At 40.7% G+C, this 19,610-nt stretch overlaps 1 protein-coding gene across 1 annotated transcript in view; it reads left to right on the top strand.

Moving 5' to 3' along the window:
- Nucleotides 1–19,610, top strand: part of FILIP1 (filamin A interacting protein 1) — a 184,019-nt gene that overhangs the window by 112,142 nt on the left and 52,267 nt on the right. The window contains exons 3-4 of the mRNA XM_080805302.1: nucleotides 337–510; nucleotides 7,958–8,136. Coding sequence (XP_080661428.1) covers nucleotides 337–510; nucleotides 7,958–8,136 — 353 coding nt within the window. The remainder of the gene's footprint in view (nucleotides 1–336; nucleotides 511–7,957; nucleotides 8,137–19,610) is intronic.

Here is a 19,610-nt window from a genome sequence, read left to right on the forward strand (position 1 = left end):
TTTAAATTGTCCTTGACCTCATGTACAGTGAAATGGGGTAAGTGCCCCACGTCCTCTGATTCAAAAGTGCTCAGAATCTTTTCTACTTAGATAAAGCAATTTTTATGTAGTTAATATTAGCACAAATCCGTTTTCTGCTTGCTGCTTCCTAGCAACCTGAAGCAGAGTATCTGCTTGCCAATCTGCTTTTGATAGAAAATAAGAACAAAATACCCAGTGAATTTGCCAATAGCCCCAAAGAGATGGGGATGTGTTCAATAAGCTTTGTGTTGATTTTGTGAGTCTGGCATGTGATTTATGTTGTCAACCGTCTGACCTTGCCGCATTCTACCACAGGCCAGGGAAGATGTGATCCACATGCTGAAGACAGAGAAAACCAAGCCCGAGGTTCTGGAGGCTCATTACGGGTCTGCAGAGCCAGAGAAAGTGCTGCGAGTCCTGCACCGAGATGCCATCCTGGCCCAGGAGAAGTCTATAGGAGAAGATGTCTATGAGAAACCAATTTCAGAGGTAAAAATATGACATCAGCAAGTTCCCCGTATGTAAGGGTACCTCAGAGAGATGACTTCACATTCTCCATTTTCCATGCTTTAACATTTTCTTTCAAAGGCAAAATTTTTATGACACTCTAGTATAGAATTAAAGTGTAATGATATAATTCATGAATTACAATGGATACATTGCAATGATAAGAATTTTAGAAGTATTTCCTTAAAAATACTTTAAGCCTGAAATATATTTCTCATGTGATTACACTAATTACATGCTCTTGCAGTCTGTTATTGTTTTATTTCTCTAGGAGATGATGTGTGTAAAAGTTTGAAGTGGTCATCAGTTTTGGCATTGAGTTGTCAGGATCATTATCAAATCGGTTACCTGAAATTAAATTGATTATTGATATTGTATTGACGAACATTTATTTTATTATTGATATTTATAAAGGGACTGTGTTTTTGTTTATTACAGACTCTGTCACAGTTAAAATGGTCTCATGTAAGTAGCTGAAATACAGTGATTGAGGCAAAATGCTTAGGGCAATTTTTTAAGATGAAAGGAAATCTAATAGGGTTATATTTAGTCACTTTTATGTAAGATTGTGTTAGGAACTATCTGCGATGTTATTAATTTCCCATGAGACTACATGTTAAAAGTAGTCTCACGTTGTAGTAGAAGTTTGAGGCTGAATTAGGGAAACAGGTGCTAGATGGCCCATACTGACTTCAGAATTCATGTAAAAAAAATTCAGAGATGTGAAATTAGTATCATAAAGAAAAAAAAAGTATCATAAAGTATCATGAAGAAAAAGAACACAGAAATTTTAAAAAAAGCAATTTATCATAATAGAAAAAATAATAATATAAAAGATAATATATTATCATATGTCAAGCCTTTGTAGAAGCTTATTTTGAGAGCTCTCAGATAAGATCCACTTTAGACAGTATTTACAGCAGACTGATGGTCCTGTAATTACCCTAATTTCTGCAACAAGGAATAACTGGAGCTCTTGTTTTAATCTTTGCCTAAAATGTTAAGAGATGACTTATGATGGGATGCAGTCAATTGGCTGGATCCACTTGCATGTCTGAGAGCCACGGTTATCAACTGCCTATGGTTTTGGGCGGGTCACTTCAGCTCCCTAACCTTACTTCCTTCTCTGTCAGGTGGAAGTAACAACAATACGAATCTCCTAGAGCTGTTGTGAAGATTAAATGAAGCAATGCCCGCAAAGCTCTTAACACAGTGTCTGGTACATACCGAGTACTCACCAAATACTAGCCATGAGCATTTGCTGGGTGATATTGTGATATTCACTCACACCTTTAATTAGTTCCAAACTTGGAGGGGTTTGAGGAGTGAAAGACAGAATGAGGTCAAAATATTCATTAAATATGCTTATGATAACCCCCTGGATCGGAGAACTCAGTTTGGATAAATGATATCATTTAGGTTTCTGAATTCTTTGCTCCCAAGTTAGAGCTTGGGATGACACCTCAAAGGAGAGGTGGGTCTGAAAGCACACACATTTGCTCGAAAGCACTGCCTCTAACCCAGTGAGTTCTGTGGAAAGTACACAAAGAAAGGAGTTTCTGACCTACCTTCAGAAAGTAGGCCTAACCCAAGTGTTCCTATCTCATGGACAAAGGGGCAGTGCAAAAAAACACCCACACTGTGGGTGGTCCTTTTAGAACTGGCTTACCTAAATATGATTTTTGATTTCTTTCTCCCCTCAACTCACAATCTGAAGAGTATTCCTCACTTGGGGAGGAGAGAGTGAGTGGGGTAGAGAGAAGGACAGAAGCTACTTTTCCCATATTGACAAAATAATAAAATCTTGCTTTGGGGGAAAAATAGAATGCTAGAAGGAGAAAAGATTTATCTTTTACCATCTACAAATTGGGGGTCTCCTAACCCTTTGGACATAACAATCAAGTTGTCATTATCCAGGAGCAGGAGTCCTTCTTCTGACTTCATGAGGAACGATCCCAGTACAATCACTGTTGCATTAGCCTCTTGGGACCATGAGTGAATGAATAGTCTAGCTCTTATTCTCAGAAGCCATGCTGCATCTCAAGCCCAAAAATCACTGCTCATTTTAATTTCTGTACCAAATTAGGCCCATCTAGGTTATCCAATAGAACTCATCAGAGGTTCAGCAATGAACCCCATATGGTGAACCCCCTCTGCCTTGCCAAATATCTGGGTAGAAATTAAGCAGCAAATATTAAATCTCCCTGAGCTTCTTTGTGAATTAAAGTCCAGGATATGAAAGTTCATAATTCTTAACCAAAATTCTGAAGAAATCAAGATTTCAGTATCTTTCCTTCCCAAATTCTTCTGCTTAGCCTTAGCCAAAGGAATCTTAATCTTAAGCATTTTCTTTTCTTTCCTTTTTTTTTTTTAAAGATTTTATTTATTTGACAGACAGAGATCACAAGTAGGAAGAGAGGCAGGCAGAGAGAGAGGAAGGAAGCAGGCTCCCTGCTGAGCAGAGAGCCTGAAGCGGGGCTTGATCCCAGGACCCTGAGATTATGACCTGAGCCGAAGGCAGAGGCTTTAACCCACTGAACCACCCAGGCGCCCCAATCTTAAGCATTTTCAAAGTTCAACTAATATATCTTAAGTTCCCCCATTCCCCTTTTATCAAATAATCTAAAGAATTATTAGAACACAATCAATTATCACAATACCAACCTCACATGCATAAATATTAAAAATGCAAGAAAATCCTCAGTTCCACAGTCAGTTTACCTCAAGCAAAATGACTCAGCATAATGCAGGCCCATGTTACTCTTAGGGAGACCAAAGGAGAGACTTAGGCAATGTCTAAGGGAAGGAAGGCAGGTAGAGAAAATCCTTTAATTATCATAGGATTTCTATCAGTCTGGGGAAGTTACCTTCTCTGTTCTATTTTATATGGTCTCCCTCAGTGATAGAAGTAAAATCAAGGAGTTATGAGCCTGCCAAGAGGATCCTTTGTTTAAGACAATTCTTAACTACGTTCATATCCTTGAGTTGGATAATCCTCTCTGACAGATGAGTCTTTTCTCATCTCACTCTATCCATGTTTGAGCTGTTTATGTTACTGTCCTGCCTGAATCCCCTAATGTTTGTCTTACCTTTCCTTCAAACTCTACATCTCCAAGTTTCTCAAATGTGTTCTCTCAGGGCCCATCTATTTTAGCTGACGCCCTGAAACTCACCAAATAATGCTTTAAATGTTCTACCTTGATCTTCTCAGAATTTAATTCTTAAATCTGTCTATATTTTATGTATCGACCTTGGGTAACGGTTGCAGTCTTCAGGAGAATGGCTCCCAGCTGATCTCATGAAGAACTACCTGTAGTTTTACAGCATGTTCCCCAAACATTTTCTGGATCCCAACCCTTTCCATGGGGGGACTCACATGGCTCTGTTCTCTGTGCTCGCCTTTCTCTACCTCCTCTGGTCACTCATTTTGATTCACTAATGACTAATATATGTTCCTTCTTTATAGCCCTAACTTTTTTTTTTTTAATGTTATGTGCATTTTACCATAATTTTAATATAGCCCTAACTTTAAGAGCACTTAGATCCATTTCTCTTTTGTGTAAGTCCAGTTTGGTCTTTAAGACTTTATGTTTCCTCTTTAGCAGACTTAGATTAAATTTAGTTTCAGTAGATCTCTCTCTCCCTAAATCTCTTAATATTTCTCCAGTTAGCCTTTTGCTGATACAGAGCTAAAAATCACTTCCTAAACCATGATTCTTTTGTCCAAAACATGCTGACATTTCTCTCCATCTCAAGTCTTTAAGCCTCTTCTCTATCAACTTGCTTTAGTAGAATAAGACTTGCAGGTACATTCTCCTTTTGGCCTTCGGTGTTACAATGATCTCATTTAATTTTCCTTCCACCTCTGTCCAAGTGGGAGCTGTATTTCTAAAGTAACAGGTTCCCATTTCACTTTCACTATTCATTAATAAAGGAAACTGTTCCTCAATGATGGAGCCACAGTTTGGATCCCGAAAACCAAAAGTCATGGACACGGTGTACATGATTAATGAATTGACAGAGCCCGTTGTTACGGGAGGTGGTCTTTAGACGCTTTAGACAAGTCACAAAATCCAAGAGAGAGAGGGTAGCCTACCTAAGTTCTCTCCTGGGAGCTCTGTGTAGTTCCAAACAAAATAACAAGGAACAGTGTCTCGTAGAGCTGATTGCTTGCTACCTATGTTGGTTCTTACATCTAGAATTTAAAATTAAAAGCTAAATCCTCACGCATGAATGCTTTATTGCTAAAGAGGAATTTGCTACTTCTGCAGTTTAAAGTCTGGGCCCGCAGTTTTGTGTGAAAAACAGTGTGCACACCATTCTTTCAGTACATTAAGAGACAAAAAGACTGTCTTCCTGATTCCATAATCAGTGTTGGGGTCAAGCAGTGCTAGTGTAGCGAAGGGGAGCATGGCCCACTGAGATCCCAGCAACTGCTCCAGTGAGCTGGCCCCAGGACTATAGCTGCTGAGAACAACAAACCTCAAAGGTCCACATGGACAGGACATACTAAAGCTAAGGTCTACCTTTGACCTGGGCTGCTTCAGAACAATTCATATCAACACAAGCTGTTTTTTTCCACATGCCCTCACAACATCTTTTTTTCTGAGCATCTTAGCCATTCAGTTAATAATGCCCTCATCTTCCCTGCCAGAGTTCCTCGAAGGGATTGAGGGTAACTACAGGGGTTGGATAGATGAGTTAACGCATTTAGTTTTATTACTGGTCTGAATAGATAAATGAATACTCCTGGGCTTCTATTGCTCTCCCTCCAAGCCTTTGGAGAAACCGCTTGAAGGAGAATTTGGGCCTTCAAAGCACAGTGTACCATTTTATGGCAGTCAAAGTAAAAAAATAAGAAATGAAAAGCCTGAGCTGCTTATGCCTAGTTCCCTACTCCAAATATAACTTTCTTTTTTCTTTTTCCTTTCCCTTATGTTCATCTGTTTTGTCTCTTAAATTCCACATAGGAGTGAAATCATGTGGTATTTGTCTTTCTCTGATTTATTTCATTTCACATAAGATGAAATGACTCCATGTGACTCTAGCTCCAGCCATATTGCTGCAAATGGCAAAATTTCATTCTTTTTGATGACTGAGTAATATTCCACTGTGTATATATCTTCTTTATCTTCTTTATCTATTTGTCAGTTGAGGGACACTTGGGCTTTTTCCATCATTTGGCTATTATTGATAATGCTTCCATAAACATAGGAGTGCATGTGCCCCCTTTGAATCAAAATTTTTTGTGTTCTTTGGGTAAATACATAGTAGAGCAATTGCTGGGTTACAACTTTCAAATAAGTCACCCCTCCTTCCCAGAGGGGTGAGGGTATGAAGAAATAGGCAGAAGCTGCTTTCCAAATACTTTCAAAAGTGGGTCCTACTTCATGATAAAATAGGAAGGATCGAAAAAGGGAAAGACTTGCACTTTCTACATTGCTGCTGCTGCTGCTGCTCATGATGATGATATATTTTAGAAATGCTTGACAAATTCTATAATATATGATGAAAATCACATAGTAGAAAGATGGAAGAGTTCCTGGGGAGAATAGTTTGTAATAGATATTCCAATGAAGGAAACCTCTTATATAAGCTGTCCTTTTAAGACTACAGAAATTTATCAGAACACATAAAAGTACAATCCCTAATGGTATCAAATATTATTTGCCACCAGTCAACCTGGGCTTCTCTACCAGTCTGTCTAGTCACAGGCTCTTACACAAAGGGACAGAGATCTGGTCAGAAACACTGAGGATTATGTGGGCTGTATCTCTTTAATTTGGAGGCCCAGAAATGATCCCCACATACACCCCCTCCAGACCTCATACAACTGTAGAGGGAACCTCAGACCCCCATGTGACTGAGGGACAAACATGGAGAACCCAGGGAAAAAACTCTGATGCTGATACCGTGTGAAATTACCCTCATTAAGTTTTAGAAAGTAGGCTGTGGATTGAGAATGGATTTTAAATATGTTTCAACTAAAGCCATGGTTCTCAGTTAGGGGTGGGGGGTGGTGAAAGTGTTTTGCCCTCCAAAAGACATTTGGCAACATCTGAGGGTAGGTTTATCACAGTTGGAAGTCATACTACTGGCACCTGGGGAGGGGGCCAGAGGCCAAGGAGGCTGCCACACCTCCTCCCGTGCACAGTACAGCCACCCAAAATTAAGAATGATTTGGCCTAAAATGTCAATAGTTCTGAAGTTGAGAAACCCTGAACTACAGTTTGAAGAGGAGAGTAGGATAGGGAACTATCAATATTGTGAGAGTTGGTCCTGAACAAACATTTACTGAACACTTACTTTGCTCCAGGCTCTGTGCTTGGCACTAGAACAACAGAACAATCAAGGCTTTTTTTTTTTTTTTTTAAAGTCTGTGTAGTGTCTGACAATTTTTTTAAAAGATTTTATTTGTTTGACAGGCAGAGATCACAAGTAGGCGGAGAGGCAGGCAGAGAGAGAGGAGGAAGCAGGCTCCCTGCTGAGCAGAGAGCCGGATGCAGAGTCATGCGGAGCTCGATCCCAGGACCCTGAGATCATGACCTGAGCTGAAGGCAGAGGCTTTAAGCCACTGAGCCACCCAGGCGCCCCTCAAGGCATTCTTTAAAGATCTTCTAGCCTGGTCAGAGAAATAGGCATAAAAATCCTATAATAGGGGTGACTTAGTCGGTTAAGAATCCTACTCTTGATTTCAGCTCGGTTCATGATCTCAGGGTTGTGGGACCCAGCCCTGTGGCAGTTTTCAGACTCAGCAGCAAGTCTGCGTGAGATTCTCTCCTTCTCCCTCTGCCTCTCCCCTCCACCCATGTTTGCTCTCTCGCTCTCCCTCTCTCAAATAAATAAATAAATTCTTTTTTTTAAAGAAGTCCTGTAATAATATTTGACAGCATCTCTTTCAGTCTGAGATACGTGCTCTCTGTAAGTCCTGAAATCCTCCCTTTATTTAGCATCTCTTGAAGAGAGAGGACTGTGGAGACTTCCTATACTTTTCCTAGAAGTGCATGTAACTGTAAGTCTTAAAAAAAGATTGTGATGTTGATAATGACTTCCCAGGGGAGAAGTTTGGTACAGGTACATGCTGAGCTGTTAATTTTTCTGAGCTGAGGAGGGCTGTCATCCTCTTTCTAAGTATAGGGTTTTGTGCCATGTCACAGAAATAGTGAAAGAGCTTGTTCTCTCAAAAGCTTAGAAACCAGTACCCCTGCTCACAGCAGAAGGGCCAGAAGGCCAGAAGTTGTGACAGCCTTATTACGGCAAGTGTAGAAAGCCAGCGGCCTAGACAAAATGAGGGAATGGGGGAAATGGCAGAGAACACCAGACCCGATGTTCTCTCCTTCGGGTAATAAATCAGTAGACCAATACAATATTTTGAGTCCTATGCAAATCAAATGAACTACTAAGCTCTTTCCCATGTTTGTTTACCCAGCTGGACAGACTTGAGGAAAAACAGAAGGAAACGTACCGGCGCATGCTAGAGCAGCTGCTGCTGGCCGAGAAGTGTCACCGACGCACGGTGTACGAGCTAGAGAGCGAGAAGCACAAACACACCGACTACATGAACAAGAGCGACGACTTCACCAACCTGCTGGAGCAGGAGCGGGAGAGGTAATGTGCACACAAGCCATGAGCCGCACAGAGATCCCTGCCGTCCTTTCGTCTCTGCCCCTCTGGTCAGGGAGCCCACTTCAGCCCAGGGACACCACAGATGGGTGCCCAGGTTCTGACTCCCATTTCTGAGTGATTTCTGACCTGCATGGCTTGTAGAAAGTGAGACAGACTTTTACCTGCTATTGTCCATCTGAATAGGTTTGGGGGTACACAGGGGTGGGACCCCAGATTCCCTGTAGGAAATTGAGAACCATAAAGCCATACAGCTGGAAACAAACCCAGGGAGCTTGTATATGATCAATGAAGCACCTACATTCCAAAAGCCTCTCTACTAATTTCCTTCAATGGAAAATAATCTACTTTTACTTCCTGAATAAGTGGTTGACAAATCAGTAATCTTAACCATTTAAAATGAATCCTATTGATTCTTTTTTAAAATTTTTTATTTTTTTATTAACATATAATGTATTATTAGCCCCAGGGATACAGGTCTGTGAATCACCAGGTTTACACACTTCACAGCACTCACCATAGCACATACCTTCCCCAATATCCATAACCCAACCACCCTCTCCCTAGCCCCCTCCCCCCAGCAACCTTCAGTTTGTTTTGTGAGATTAAGAGTCACTTATGGTTTGTCTCCCTCCTGATCCCATCTTGTTTCATTTATTCCTTCCCTACCCCCCAAACCCCCCATGTTGCCTCTCAATTTCCTCATATCAGGGAGATCATATGATAGTTGTCTGATTGACTTATTTCGCTAAGCATAATACCCTCTAGTTCTGTCCATGTCGTCACAAATGGCAAGATTTCATTTCTTTTGATGGCTGCATAGTATTCCATTGTGTATATATATATACCACTTCTTCTTTATCCATTCATCTGTTGATGGACATCTAGGTTCTTTCCATAGTTTGGCTATTGTGGACATTGCTGCTATAAACATTCGGGTGCACGTGCCCCTTTGGATCACTACATTTGTATCTTTAGGGTAAATACCCAGCAGTGCAATTGCTGGGTCATAGGGTAGCTCTATTTTCAACTTTTTGAGGAACCTCCATGCTGTTTTCTTTTTTTTTTTTTTTTAAGATTTTATTTATTTATTTGACAGAGACCACAAGTAGGCAGAGAGGCAGGGAGAGAGGGGGAAGCAGGCTCCCTGCTGAGCAGAGAGCCTGATGTGGGGCTCGATCCCAGGACCCTGAGATCATGACCTGAGCTGAAGGCAGAGGCTTAACCCACTGAGCCACCCAGGCGCCCCCATGCTGTTTTCCAGAGTGGTTGCACCAGCTTGCATTCCCACCAACAGGTAGGAGGGTTCCCCTTTCTCCACATCCTCGCCAGCATCCGTCATTTACTGACTGGTTAATTTTAGCCATTCTGACTGGTGTGTGGTGGTATCTCTAAAATAAATCCTATTCATTCTTAATTCCACAACAGAAACTCTTAATACTTGGTTGTATATAAATTACTAAATGACTAGATCTACCTGCTTTCGAAGGGTTACATAACTCTTAAAACTCAGTGTAAAAAAACAATAACAAAACAACCCCAAATAAAACCTCAGCATGTTGAGCACTGATATCTGTCCTGACAGGTAATTCTCTCAGACCTGGCATCACCATGTTTGAAGTCGAGACTCCAACTTGAAAAGCTTTGTAACTAACTCTCCTATAATCGCCAGTTTTGTTCAGCATCTTTTCAGCGTATTCTCTCCCTTTTCTTTCCTCTGCTGAATCGTTATGTCTGTGAATTTCACAATCTTTGAAACTGGTGATATCCAATCCTCATGCTTTGAGTTACCAAGCGTGTCTGCTTCTGTGTTTAGGACTTGCAAATTAAGAGCCACTTGGGAACAGCTTTAGTAATCCCAGCTTTATTATATATTTAGTTACAAGAAAGAGATACGATATTCTGAGGTTAATTTGCTTATAAGAAAAAGGTGTCATAGTAAGAGTAAATAAAAGCATGAAACAGCACAGGTTTTTGTTAAAGGTTTAAAAAATTATTGGTAATTTTTACTTATTGTTGGACTTGGCACATCCCTTGGGGAAGGAGAAGTGGAAAGGAGAACAAAGTTCTCTTTGCTTGTTGGAGTGTAATGTACGATACTCTCCATTTCTTTAGGCCTGTCTTCTGCTCCTGTAAGCTAAGGTTTATCAGCTTTGTGTTTGAACAATGGTCTAATTTGACATTTTGGGGGTAAACCAAGCACTGAGAATAAGCTCCATTCCCTCAGTCTCTGTGAACCTTCCAACCTCAAGCACAGATCTTGCAAACAAGGTTTTAGTGACAGTGTAAATTATGAATGTCTACAACAGCCCTCTGGTTAGGGGTTCTGTGTTGGAACGTGGTCAAGTAAAAGAGCAGCTGTTTATTTGATAGTGAATTCCTGAAAGATCTGAAATCAAATAATTTTAAAGAACACCTGTGTGAATCAATTGTTTTCCAGTCAAGCTGTATATGATTTGGTTCAGAACCAGACACACCTGTCTCTTCTATAGTTTCCCATGTAAGCTAAATGCCTGAGGTGGCACCAGTTCACTTACAGTTGTTGGTTTAATTATTTTTATTTATGTTTAAATTTTATTTAAATTCAACTAATTAACATATAGTGGATTATTCGTTTCTGAGGTAAAGTTCAGTGATTCATCAGTTGAATGATGTGTGTGGCTGGGAGACTGTACTTATCCAGGCTGTTTCTTTTCCTTTCTTTTTTTGTCTTCCTAATTTTTGTGTTCCGTGAGAGCAATTGAAATAATAACACATGATGGAGAGCTTTATAGTTCACAAAGTACTTTTATATTCTACAATAAGCCCATCCCAGATGTGTTTATTTACTTACTTCTTGTTGATCAACTCTAGGTGAACAATTCCAATCCTCTGTACCCTTTTGGAGTTGTTTGATTTTACTAAAACAATTCCAGCAACCATTTCTCCTGAGCGAAGTGCTGTGTAGGTTTTTAAAATCAAAGTAAAAATTAAAAGAGAATTATCTTAAGATGCTTTTGATATTTTGATCAGCAGCACTACTGGGATACATGAGCAAACTTTCTTGTTTAAGATAAGAATTCTCTAAGAGAACTTTGATGCTTGCTCATATATCAAACCACCTTAAGATTTTGAAATAATATTTTTGACTTAACAGGTTATACTTGAGGACTTTATATTTTTCTACTGTCGGTGTTTTCCCCCAAATCAATCCTCTGACTGACCACCAGTGCACACGCTGTGGTGGCACGCCCAGCCTGACACCCTTCTGCTAAATTGAACACCCCTACTAGGACTCTGACAACTCAAGATGGCAGCCCTGAATTTCTCTACGATCTGAGGAGTCCACCGTGACTTGCTTGCTGAGTTCCTAGGGGGCAGTGAAGCCTATAGGATTTTCTCAAAGGTCAGGCCCGGGATTCCCGCTGCCCTTTGGAAACTGCCCTGCTAAATCTGCTTTGGGTTAAATCCTCTTTTTGAAGTAAGCGGTCATAATTAGATCTACTTATGGGGGCTGGCAGTTTGCTGACCCTGAGGCTTTCTTTCCCGTGGCCAAGTCACCAGGGAGCCCCTCTGCACAAGGTCCCTCCGGCCTCAGCCAGGGCTCCGGGAGCTCCCAGCGGCTGCAGCACCTGCAGGGGATGAGGGGCCACACCTAACTCAGAGCCAGCATTTCTGAGCGCAAGCGGGAGTCCTCCTGTAGACGGTTTCAAGTCCTTTGTTTCCTTCTTTGTTTTGCCCTCCCTTCCCCTTCTCCAGAAAAGTCCCTTTTGGGGGAGGGGGGAAGCCAAGAACTTTACTTCGGAAACATTTCCCTTTGTTTCTACTGTGAGCCTGAATAAAGGAAGTAAGAAAGTGAGACTTGAGATAAGCCGAGTGGTTTGCTTCCTATAATCTTATCCAACTTCTCCCACTGATCGCACAACTCCACTGGCGGTCTCCGCCCTAGACAGCTTTTCATCTGGGGGTAGTGGGGTGATGGGAGGGGTCCTGAGCTAGGGAACTTTCCCCGTGGGGTAGCATCTCAGCTTCATCCTCAGTAATTATCCTGCTAGAGTTTTTCTTTTCCTGTGGAAAAATGGTGAAAGATAACAAAAGGGACTCAAGAATGCTGGATCCTTAGCAGGTGTTGATAAGCAACCCAAATTCAGATATTTGGTGAGACCAGGAATCTGACGCTCAGAGCCCTGCCAAGGACTTATGAGATCAGCCCCTTTAAGTCCTTCATCTGTGGGTGGAGAAATTGAGGCCCAGAAAAATTATCTAGCTCAACTCAGATCATGGTGTACAGTGGTCTAGCACTTTTGTGCAAATGAGTCCCTTGTGCAAAATGGCTTGGGTTTTTTTTTTTTTTCCCCCTCTCTCTGTGTGTGGGCTCCCTACCTCCATGCTCTTATGGTCAAACTATGACATAAACTCTTAAGAGGCAGAAAGATGGTTATTGGGAGGATATAAACAGGGATATTCAGGCCAGTGGTGTCCTGTCAAGATAGGAGAAGCTTTGAGATAGCATCTGTTGGAAGCAGCAGCCCGGGGCCTTGTTTGGAGCTATGTTTGAATAGCATACACAATGCTCTGCTTTGGTTGGATTCTGTTTGGGGTAGTCATGATGGGGGGCTGATGATGGTTATGAGGAGGCTAAATAAAGCCTACCTCTAAGCTGCCTCCTTGATATTGCCACTGACCTAGACCCTGCAAGTATAAAAATAATAGAAGAAGAAATTATTTTTAAATTTCAGGAGTTTTCAATTCATCTTATATAAAAATTCCACAAATTAAGAACCTAAAATGGGCAATATATTGTTCTGGGCTTCCTTTATTCTAAGCAGACAGTGATCATCATTTATTGCCATCATTTACTGCATATTTATTTCTACAAAGAGTCATATTCCCAAATTAAAAAGTGGAAAATGGCATGAAGAAAATGCATTGCTTAACTAGTACTGTTAATAATCAAGATGAAAATATACTTCATTGCATTAGTTAAGACTGGGTAAAGAAAGTTTCCTTTCTAAATGCTGTATTGTTTGGTCCATATTTTAAGTCATGTTGACCTTTAATGGCTTAATTCTGAGCACATGAGATCACCTTCAGCGTTTATATTCATTCTCTGTCTGAACTGCAAGACTTGGGATTTTAATCGTAAACTTCACAAGGGCTGCTTCAAGAATGTCAAAATAGAGAGAACACAGTTACATCAAAAGTGGTCTGAAACTTAAAGAAATATTTGAGAGGTGTGTGTGTGTGTGTGTGTGTGTGTGTGTGTGCGTGCGCACGCACACTAATGTAATGATGTGGGGGAGTTCTGTCTAAATCTATAACTGTAGATATAGATTTTAAAGCTTTTGGCTTCTATAGGCTCAGCCGCGACTACATAAATAATTACATCATCATATAATATTGCAGTAAGACTTCCAAGCATAAGTTCATTTTTTTTTAAAGTACAAATCAGCATCTCAAGAGAAATCTCTTAACTTACCAAGCAGAGAATGCCGGAGCAGGGGCTTGAATGGAAGGGAAGCTTTCCAGACGTATTTTGGTCAACATGAAGGGGAATGGGCTTTGCCCAGTGGCTTATGGGACAGGCTGCATTATTTCACTCGCCTATGCTGGGAAATGACCAGTCAGAGCAAGTGCTCAAAAAGTTTCTCTAGTCGCCTGGAATCCTGGGAAATAATCCTAGCCCACTTTGTAGAAAAGAAATTCACACTTGGTTCCCTGGCATCATACCTGCTGAGTCTTTTCTTAGATTTAGATGCCTTATCTTTAAAATATGGCAATAAAATGGGCTTTTCTCACTGGTAGCTTGGAGAGTCATAAAAAGGCACTTTGTAGGAAAAGATTGCAATGATGTGTAAAAAGATCTAGTCTTATCAAGCAGAAAGTAATCAATAGATGGAACATATTAGCAAAAAACAACTGAGCCTGCTTCTCTGTGCTTAACACCCTGCTAGATGCTATTGGATAGCAGAGTTAGCTTTTATTGACTTCCCTGGTCCTTGCAAAACTATATGATGCATAATTATTATCCCTATTTGGCACATAGGGAAACAGAAAGGGTAAGTTCCTTCTACCAAGATTACTACCAATAGTTAATTGGAAGAGTCAATGTTTGAACTGAGTTTACAGTAAAATATAATAATCTTCTCTACTTCCAAGTTCTTACCTTCTGATTAAAGTGAATGCTTCATTTCCCCAATGCATGGAGGAGGAAAAGATGACTTGGAAAGTTGGCCAGTGACTTTGTGGACTGTACATCCATTCTGTTGCAGATTCAGAATTTGAGTAACAGACCTTAACTTGGTTGTGAGTTATGTCACTTACTATCAGTATCCTACTGGCCAAGAAAACTGCTGGGAATGAACAGTTTTTAAGAAAGGAGAGGAATTAGAATTCAGAGACTCAATCAGAAAAGGAATAGGTTTTACAGTTCATTTTCTGAAAGAATGCCAGGATCCAATTCCTCCTTCCAATTCTTCTTACTCTTGCAATATGCAAATCCCACTTCCTATTGGCAAATGTGATTGAAATGAAAGGAGTTGAGGTGCTGTTGTGTTATTTATAGCTCACAGCAGGATATTTGCATTAGAGGGTGGGATAAGTCAGGATGGTGTAAAGGAAGTGATGTTACATCTTAAAGGGACCAGGCAAGTGGCAACTGAAAAAGATAGTTTTCTAGGGTTGGAAGTTTGGAGTTAGAAGAATAGTTGATCCTCTTAATAGACCCAGGATAGTATCATATCTACTTTCTTCCCTATAGAAGTTGGAGCATATCACTCATCCTGAAGTAGGCACTCCGTGGGTTAAATATGACTTGGCCCATTAAAAATGCCCTTGGGGTTCATTTCACCAGATCCCACTGTACAAAAATGCTGGATCCTGGGTGGATGTGATCTTCCCAAGCTTCATAGCACCCTCATTCTCAAGGTCATTGAGTTAGCAGCCTCTAAGACTCTTCAGTCTTAGTAATATAACTTTAACAGACATGCCTAGGAAAACAGGTTATCTGATCAACAAAATTTTCTGATTAATCAAAGGTTATGATATAAATTAACTTACTTTTATTGTTTTGGAAAATATTCTCAAATGCATTTTACTTTCCTTTAGAAATTTTTAAATATACCACAAAATCATATTTGATGATGTCGGGTCCCCCAAAACTGGGTACCCCAATAATGGGTCCGTGATTAAAGGAGCGAGACTGATACAAAGCGAAAGTCAAGCAAAGCTTTATTTCAAGCCAAGCATCAAGAATCAGACCGACCGTCAAACAGACTGGTCAGGGACGCCCCTTACAGAGAGGATGACCCCTCCCTGATTTCCAGACTAACTTTTATAGAGCAAAGGCCACGTGGTTGGGCCTGGCCACACACAGGTGGCTAATTGAATTATAATTCACCCCACAGTAGCCATAGAAACTAGCCCATCACCTTGGTAGCTAGGAGACAGTATGCGCCCCCACTGATTGAATACCTCCACCTGGCCTGGCCCACCCTTGTATTTGGACTTTGTTACCTGGGACTGGTTTCCGGGACTTGCTTTTAAGTAAGTTCCCCTGGTGGAGGGGGGAGGCCCAGAGTCAATTTAAGTTTTACAACAAAATGGCAGTTCAACCGGGTGGGGCCACTCTGGCTGAATAGGACCTTACAATGATTCAGGATCTTGTAGTGCTGCTACCTGGGTGGCTCTGTACTTTACAACCTCAGAGCCTATTAGATTATATTTAAATCTGAATGTTAATTACTGTTGCATTTTACTATAGGTAAGGATGGTAAAGATATTTTCTAGATCTAAGGGCTTAACCTGGCAAGCTAAGAGTTTTAGTTGAATATATAGATGTATAGATACATAGATATAGATAGATAGATAGATTTTATTTTTAAGTAATCTCTAACCCAATCCAATGTGGGGCTCGAACTCACAAGCCCGGAGATCAAGAGTCACAAGCTCCACCTACTGAGGCAGCCAGGCATCCCAGGAAGGTTTCTAATATTACACAAAGGGGTGGCCACTAGAAAACTGGCCACTAGAAAGGAAAAGCATTCAAAGGGAGGGCTTGAGAAACAATAAACAAGAAACACACTTTACTGTTTCAAGTTTTTTAACACATAAGACTTCCTTGGTCCTTGGGGCGCCTGGGTGGCTCAGTGGGTTAAAGCCTTGGCCTTTGGCTCAGGTCATGATCCCAGGGTCCTGGGATCGAGCCCCACATCGGGCTCTCTGCTCAGCAGGGAGCCTGCTTCCCGCCCCCCCCCCACTCTGCCTGCCTCTCTGCCTACTTGTGATCTCTCCCTGTCAAATAAATAAATAAAATCTTAAAAAAAAAAAAAAAGGCTTCCTCGGTCCTAGTATTTGATATCCCTTATTCTGGAAAAGTCCCAGGAGAAGGAAGAATGGAGGACAGTATTTGGAATTTAAATATGAGAGATAAAGAGTGAGAGCCCAGTAATGGGAGTTGATCAGGTTGTCAGAGTTTCTCTAGATCTGAACTGATCATTTTGTTGTTCTCTTTCAGAAAGTTTTCAGGCAATTACCAGATAGTTCCTGAAACTCTAAGTACCTGATTCACTGAAAAGGCTTCTTCTGAGAGAAATAGAGGCAACTCCTTTCACATAACCATCATTCTTTCTTTTTTGTCATACGACTCTGTCAATGCTGGTCACAACCACTTAGACCAGATTCAACTGTCCTGGACAGAGGTCACAAAGGTCTCAAACTCAAACACCTTCGGTGCCAGGCAGTAACTGAGAGAAGCAGATCCAGCCCCTCAGCAAACACTGCATGAGTGGGGGGGATTGCTAGGCTGGAGACAGTGAGCTCTGACTAACAGGGAAAGTCACAGTTCAGTTCAGGTGATTGATTCAGTTTTAGGTTATGGATTCTGTTGCCACATTGTTGCCAATTCTGATTTTTTAGGAAAAGACAAATTTCTGATTTTAGTAAAATCTTTCAGTTTTGCGATGTTGACTCAAATTTATAAAACAATGTGCAGTGAGCAAAATTCATCTCTTGGCTATTTATTCTTTAATGCGGCTAGTCAGACATGAAGGACATTTAGACCTGTAAGGTAGCCTGGTATGAAAACACTGTCAAATAGTGGGCTCTGTTTGATGAGGACCCACCAACTCATTGAGACACTTTCTTGAGGCATATGAAACAGAAGGACATAAAGACAATGGAAGCCAGGAAAAAAACCAGCAGAGACAGAGAATTTCTAAGAGTAAAGCATAGCCACATCACAGGACTGGGGTTTCAGTGGACACCTGCATTTGAGAGGATGACAAGCATTGAGGCACACTCATTGCTGTTCAGTTGCTAGAACTTTAGGTGTAATCCACAAAAGGATGTATAATATTCCACTTCTCTCCAGGCCTGACTGGCTGTGGAGACAGTTTTCTACATTAACTTACACTGGGGTATTCTTACTAATAACTCCTATCTTCTTAGATAGTCCAGATGAGCCTGTCCCTTACAACCTCAAAGACTGAGTAATTCAATTATAATGTTGTTACAGCTTGGACATTTTCATTTGCCTATGCTCAGATATAAAAACTTACTACAGGATTATAATTGAGTTTTTTAACTTACTTTTTTCTGTTACCCTGTGTCCTGTTCTTATTTGAATAGCCAGTTAAGAGCAACCACTGCCTCGAGGACATGCCACCACTCACTGCTGAAAGCGAGAAGTCAATATCTTGTCTTTGGATTTCAGAAGCAAAGATCTAGGTTTAGCCTTAGAAAGATTATGTAATCAAGTGAATCCAGTTTTTATCACCCCTCTTCTTCTCTGTTAGATCAGATGCTTGGAGAAGCAAGAAGGCAAGAGCCATCTGTGTTATTTTTGGGAGGAAATAGTCTAAAAGAAGAGGCTCTGTTCTGAGCTTTTTTGGGGAGTAGAGGGTGGAGAGGGGGAAGGTGAAGAGTAATAGAAACTGCAGATAGATGTGGTTTGGAGAATTTGAGAGTAAAGAGATTACTGGTTGAAGTCCAAGGGAGTCTTAGTTTGCTTGGGCTATCATAACTAACAGACTAGGTGGCCTAAACAACAGGAATCTATTTTCTCACAGTTCTGGAGGCTGGAAGTCTGAGATCTGGTTTCCAGAATGGTTGAATTCTGGTGAGGTCTCCCTTTGTGGCTTGTAGATGGCCACCTTCCCACTGTATGCTCACGTGGCCTTTCCTCTGTACAGGCACATGGAAAGAGAGAGATCTTCTTACAGGGCCTCTAATCCTATTGGAGTAGAACCTTACCCTTATTACTTACTGTTATTACCTCCCAAAAGCTGCATCTCCAGATATAGTCACATTGGGGGTTAGGACCTCAATATATGAATTTGGGGGGGGACACAATTCAGTTCATAGCAAAAAGCATGGCAAAACTTGTGGTTTTCCTTCTGATAAATAATTCAGGATAAATGAAGTAAAAATGGTATCCCTAAGCAACCCTAAAAGAATATCTAGATTTTCCCCATGTGAGTAAATGAAATGTGGCTGACCACGAGGATAGAACTGTGACTCATTTAGATCATCAGTCTGAGTAGATTGATACAGGAGACAAGAGACCCCAGGGTACATCTCCGAGAATGCCATTATGGAAGAATGATGACTAGTTGGCCTTTTGCCCACCTTCTTGATGGTCGCAGAATGTCATCTCAAGCACAGAAATGGGGTCCTGAAGCTCTAGAATTAACTCAGGAGACCATGACTTGACTGAGGAATCTTTAAATGTATTAAGGGAAACCAAACTTGACTGAGTTTATACAGATTGAACTATGATAAAGTGTAATGGGAAACCATACTGGAAACTTAAAGGGATACAGAAAAATGAAGATAATTGTATTTCTTGAGCATATAAGTTTAGGCCTGCAATCAGTATTTATCAGTGAAAGAATCCATATGTGTGCTAAAGAGAAATCATGTTGGTTCTAGAGTACAAGAGGTTTGTGACCTCTAGAGAATCATCTAGGCTAAGTCTAACCTCTTTCAACTATGGTTAACTTCTCCCTGGGTTGCTCTAGCTACAGGGTGTAAGAGCCCCTCAAAATATGGAACCAGGAGACAGTTGTTTTCTCAGTCTTATAAATTTCATTTGGAAATGTATTTTCATTTCAATGAAATGAAATGTATTTCATTTCAAATTCTGACTCTGCCACTTCTTGGTCTAGAAGCTTAGACAGGTTATCTGATCCCTGTAATTCTGTTTCTTCATCTACAGAGTGGGTATCACTGAGTACCTATCTCATAGAGCTGCTTAAGTTCATGAGATAATGAATATAAAGCCCTTCCCACAAAGCATAGCACATAATACCTAAAAGTGAACATTTCTTCTTCTCACCTATGTATTGAACACTAAAAGGAAAGCTATGCAAGTGTCACTAAGTCACAATGTACAGTTTATCCAGCTAAGACACACTAAGAACAATGCAACACACTGGGAAAGCAAATTCTTCTGTTGTTTAGGTAGACATAGTTGTGTATTT

Source organism: Martes martes, assembly GCF_963455335.1.
Source record: "Martes martes genome assembly, chromosome: 6".
Classification (NCBI taxonomy): domain Eukaryota; kingdom Metazoa; phylum Chordata; class Mammalia; order Carnivora; family Mustelidae; genus Martes; species Martes martes.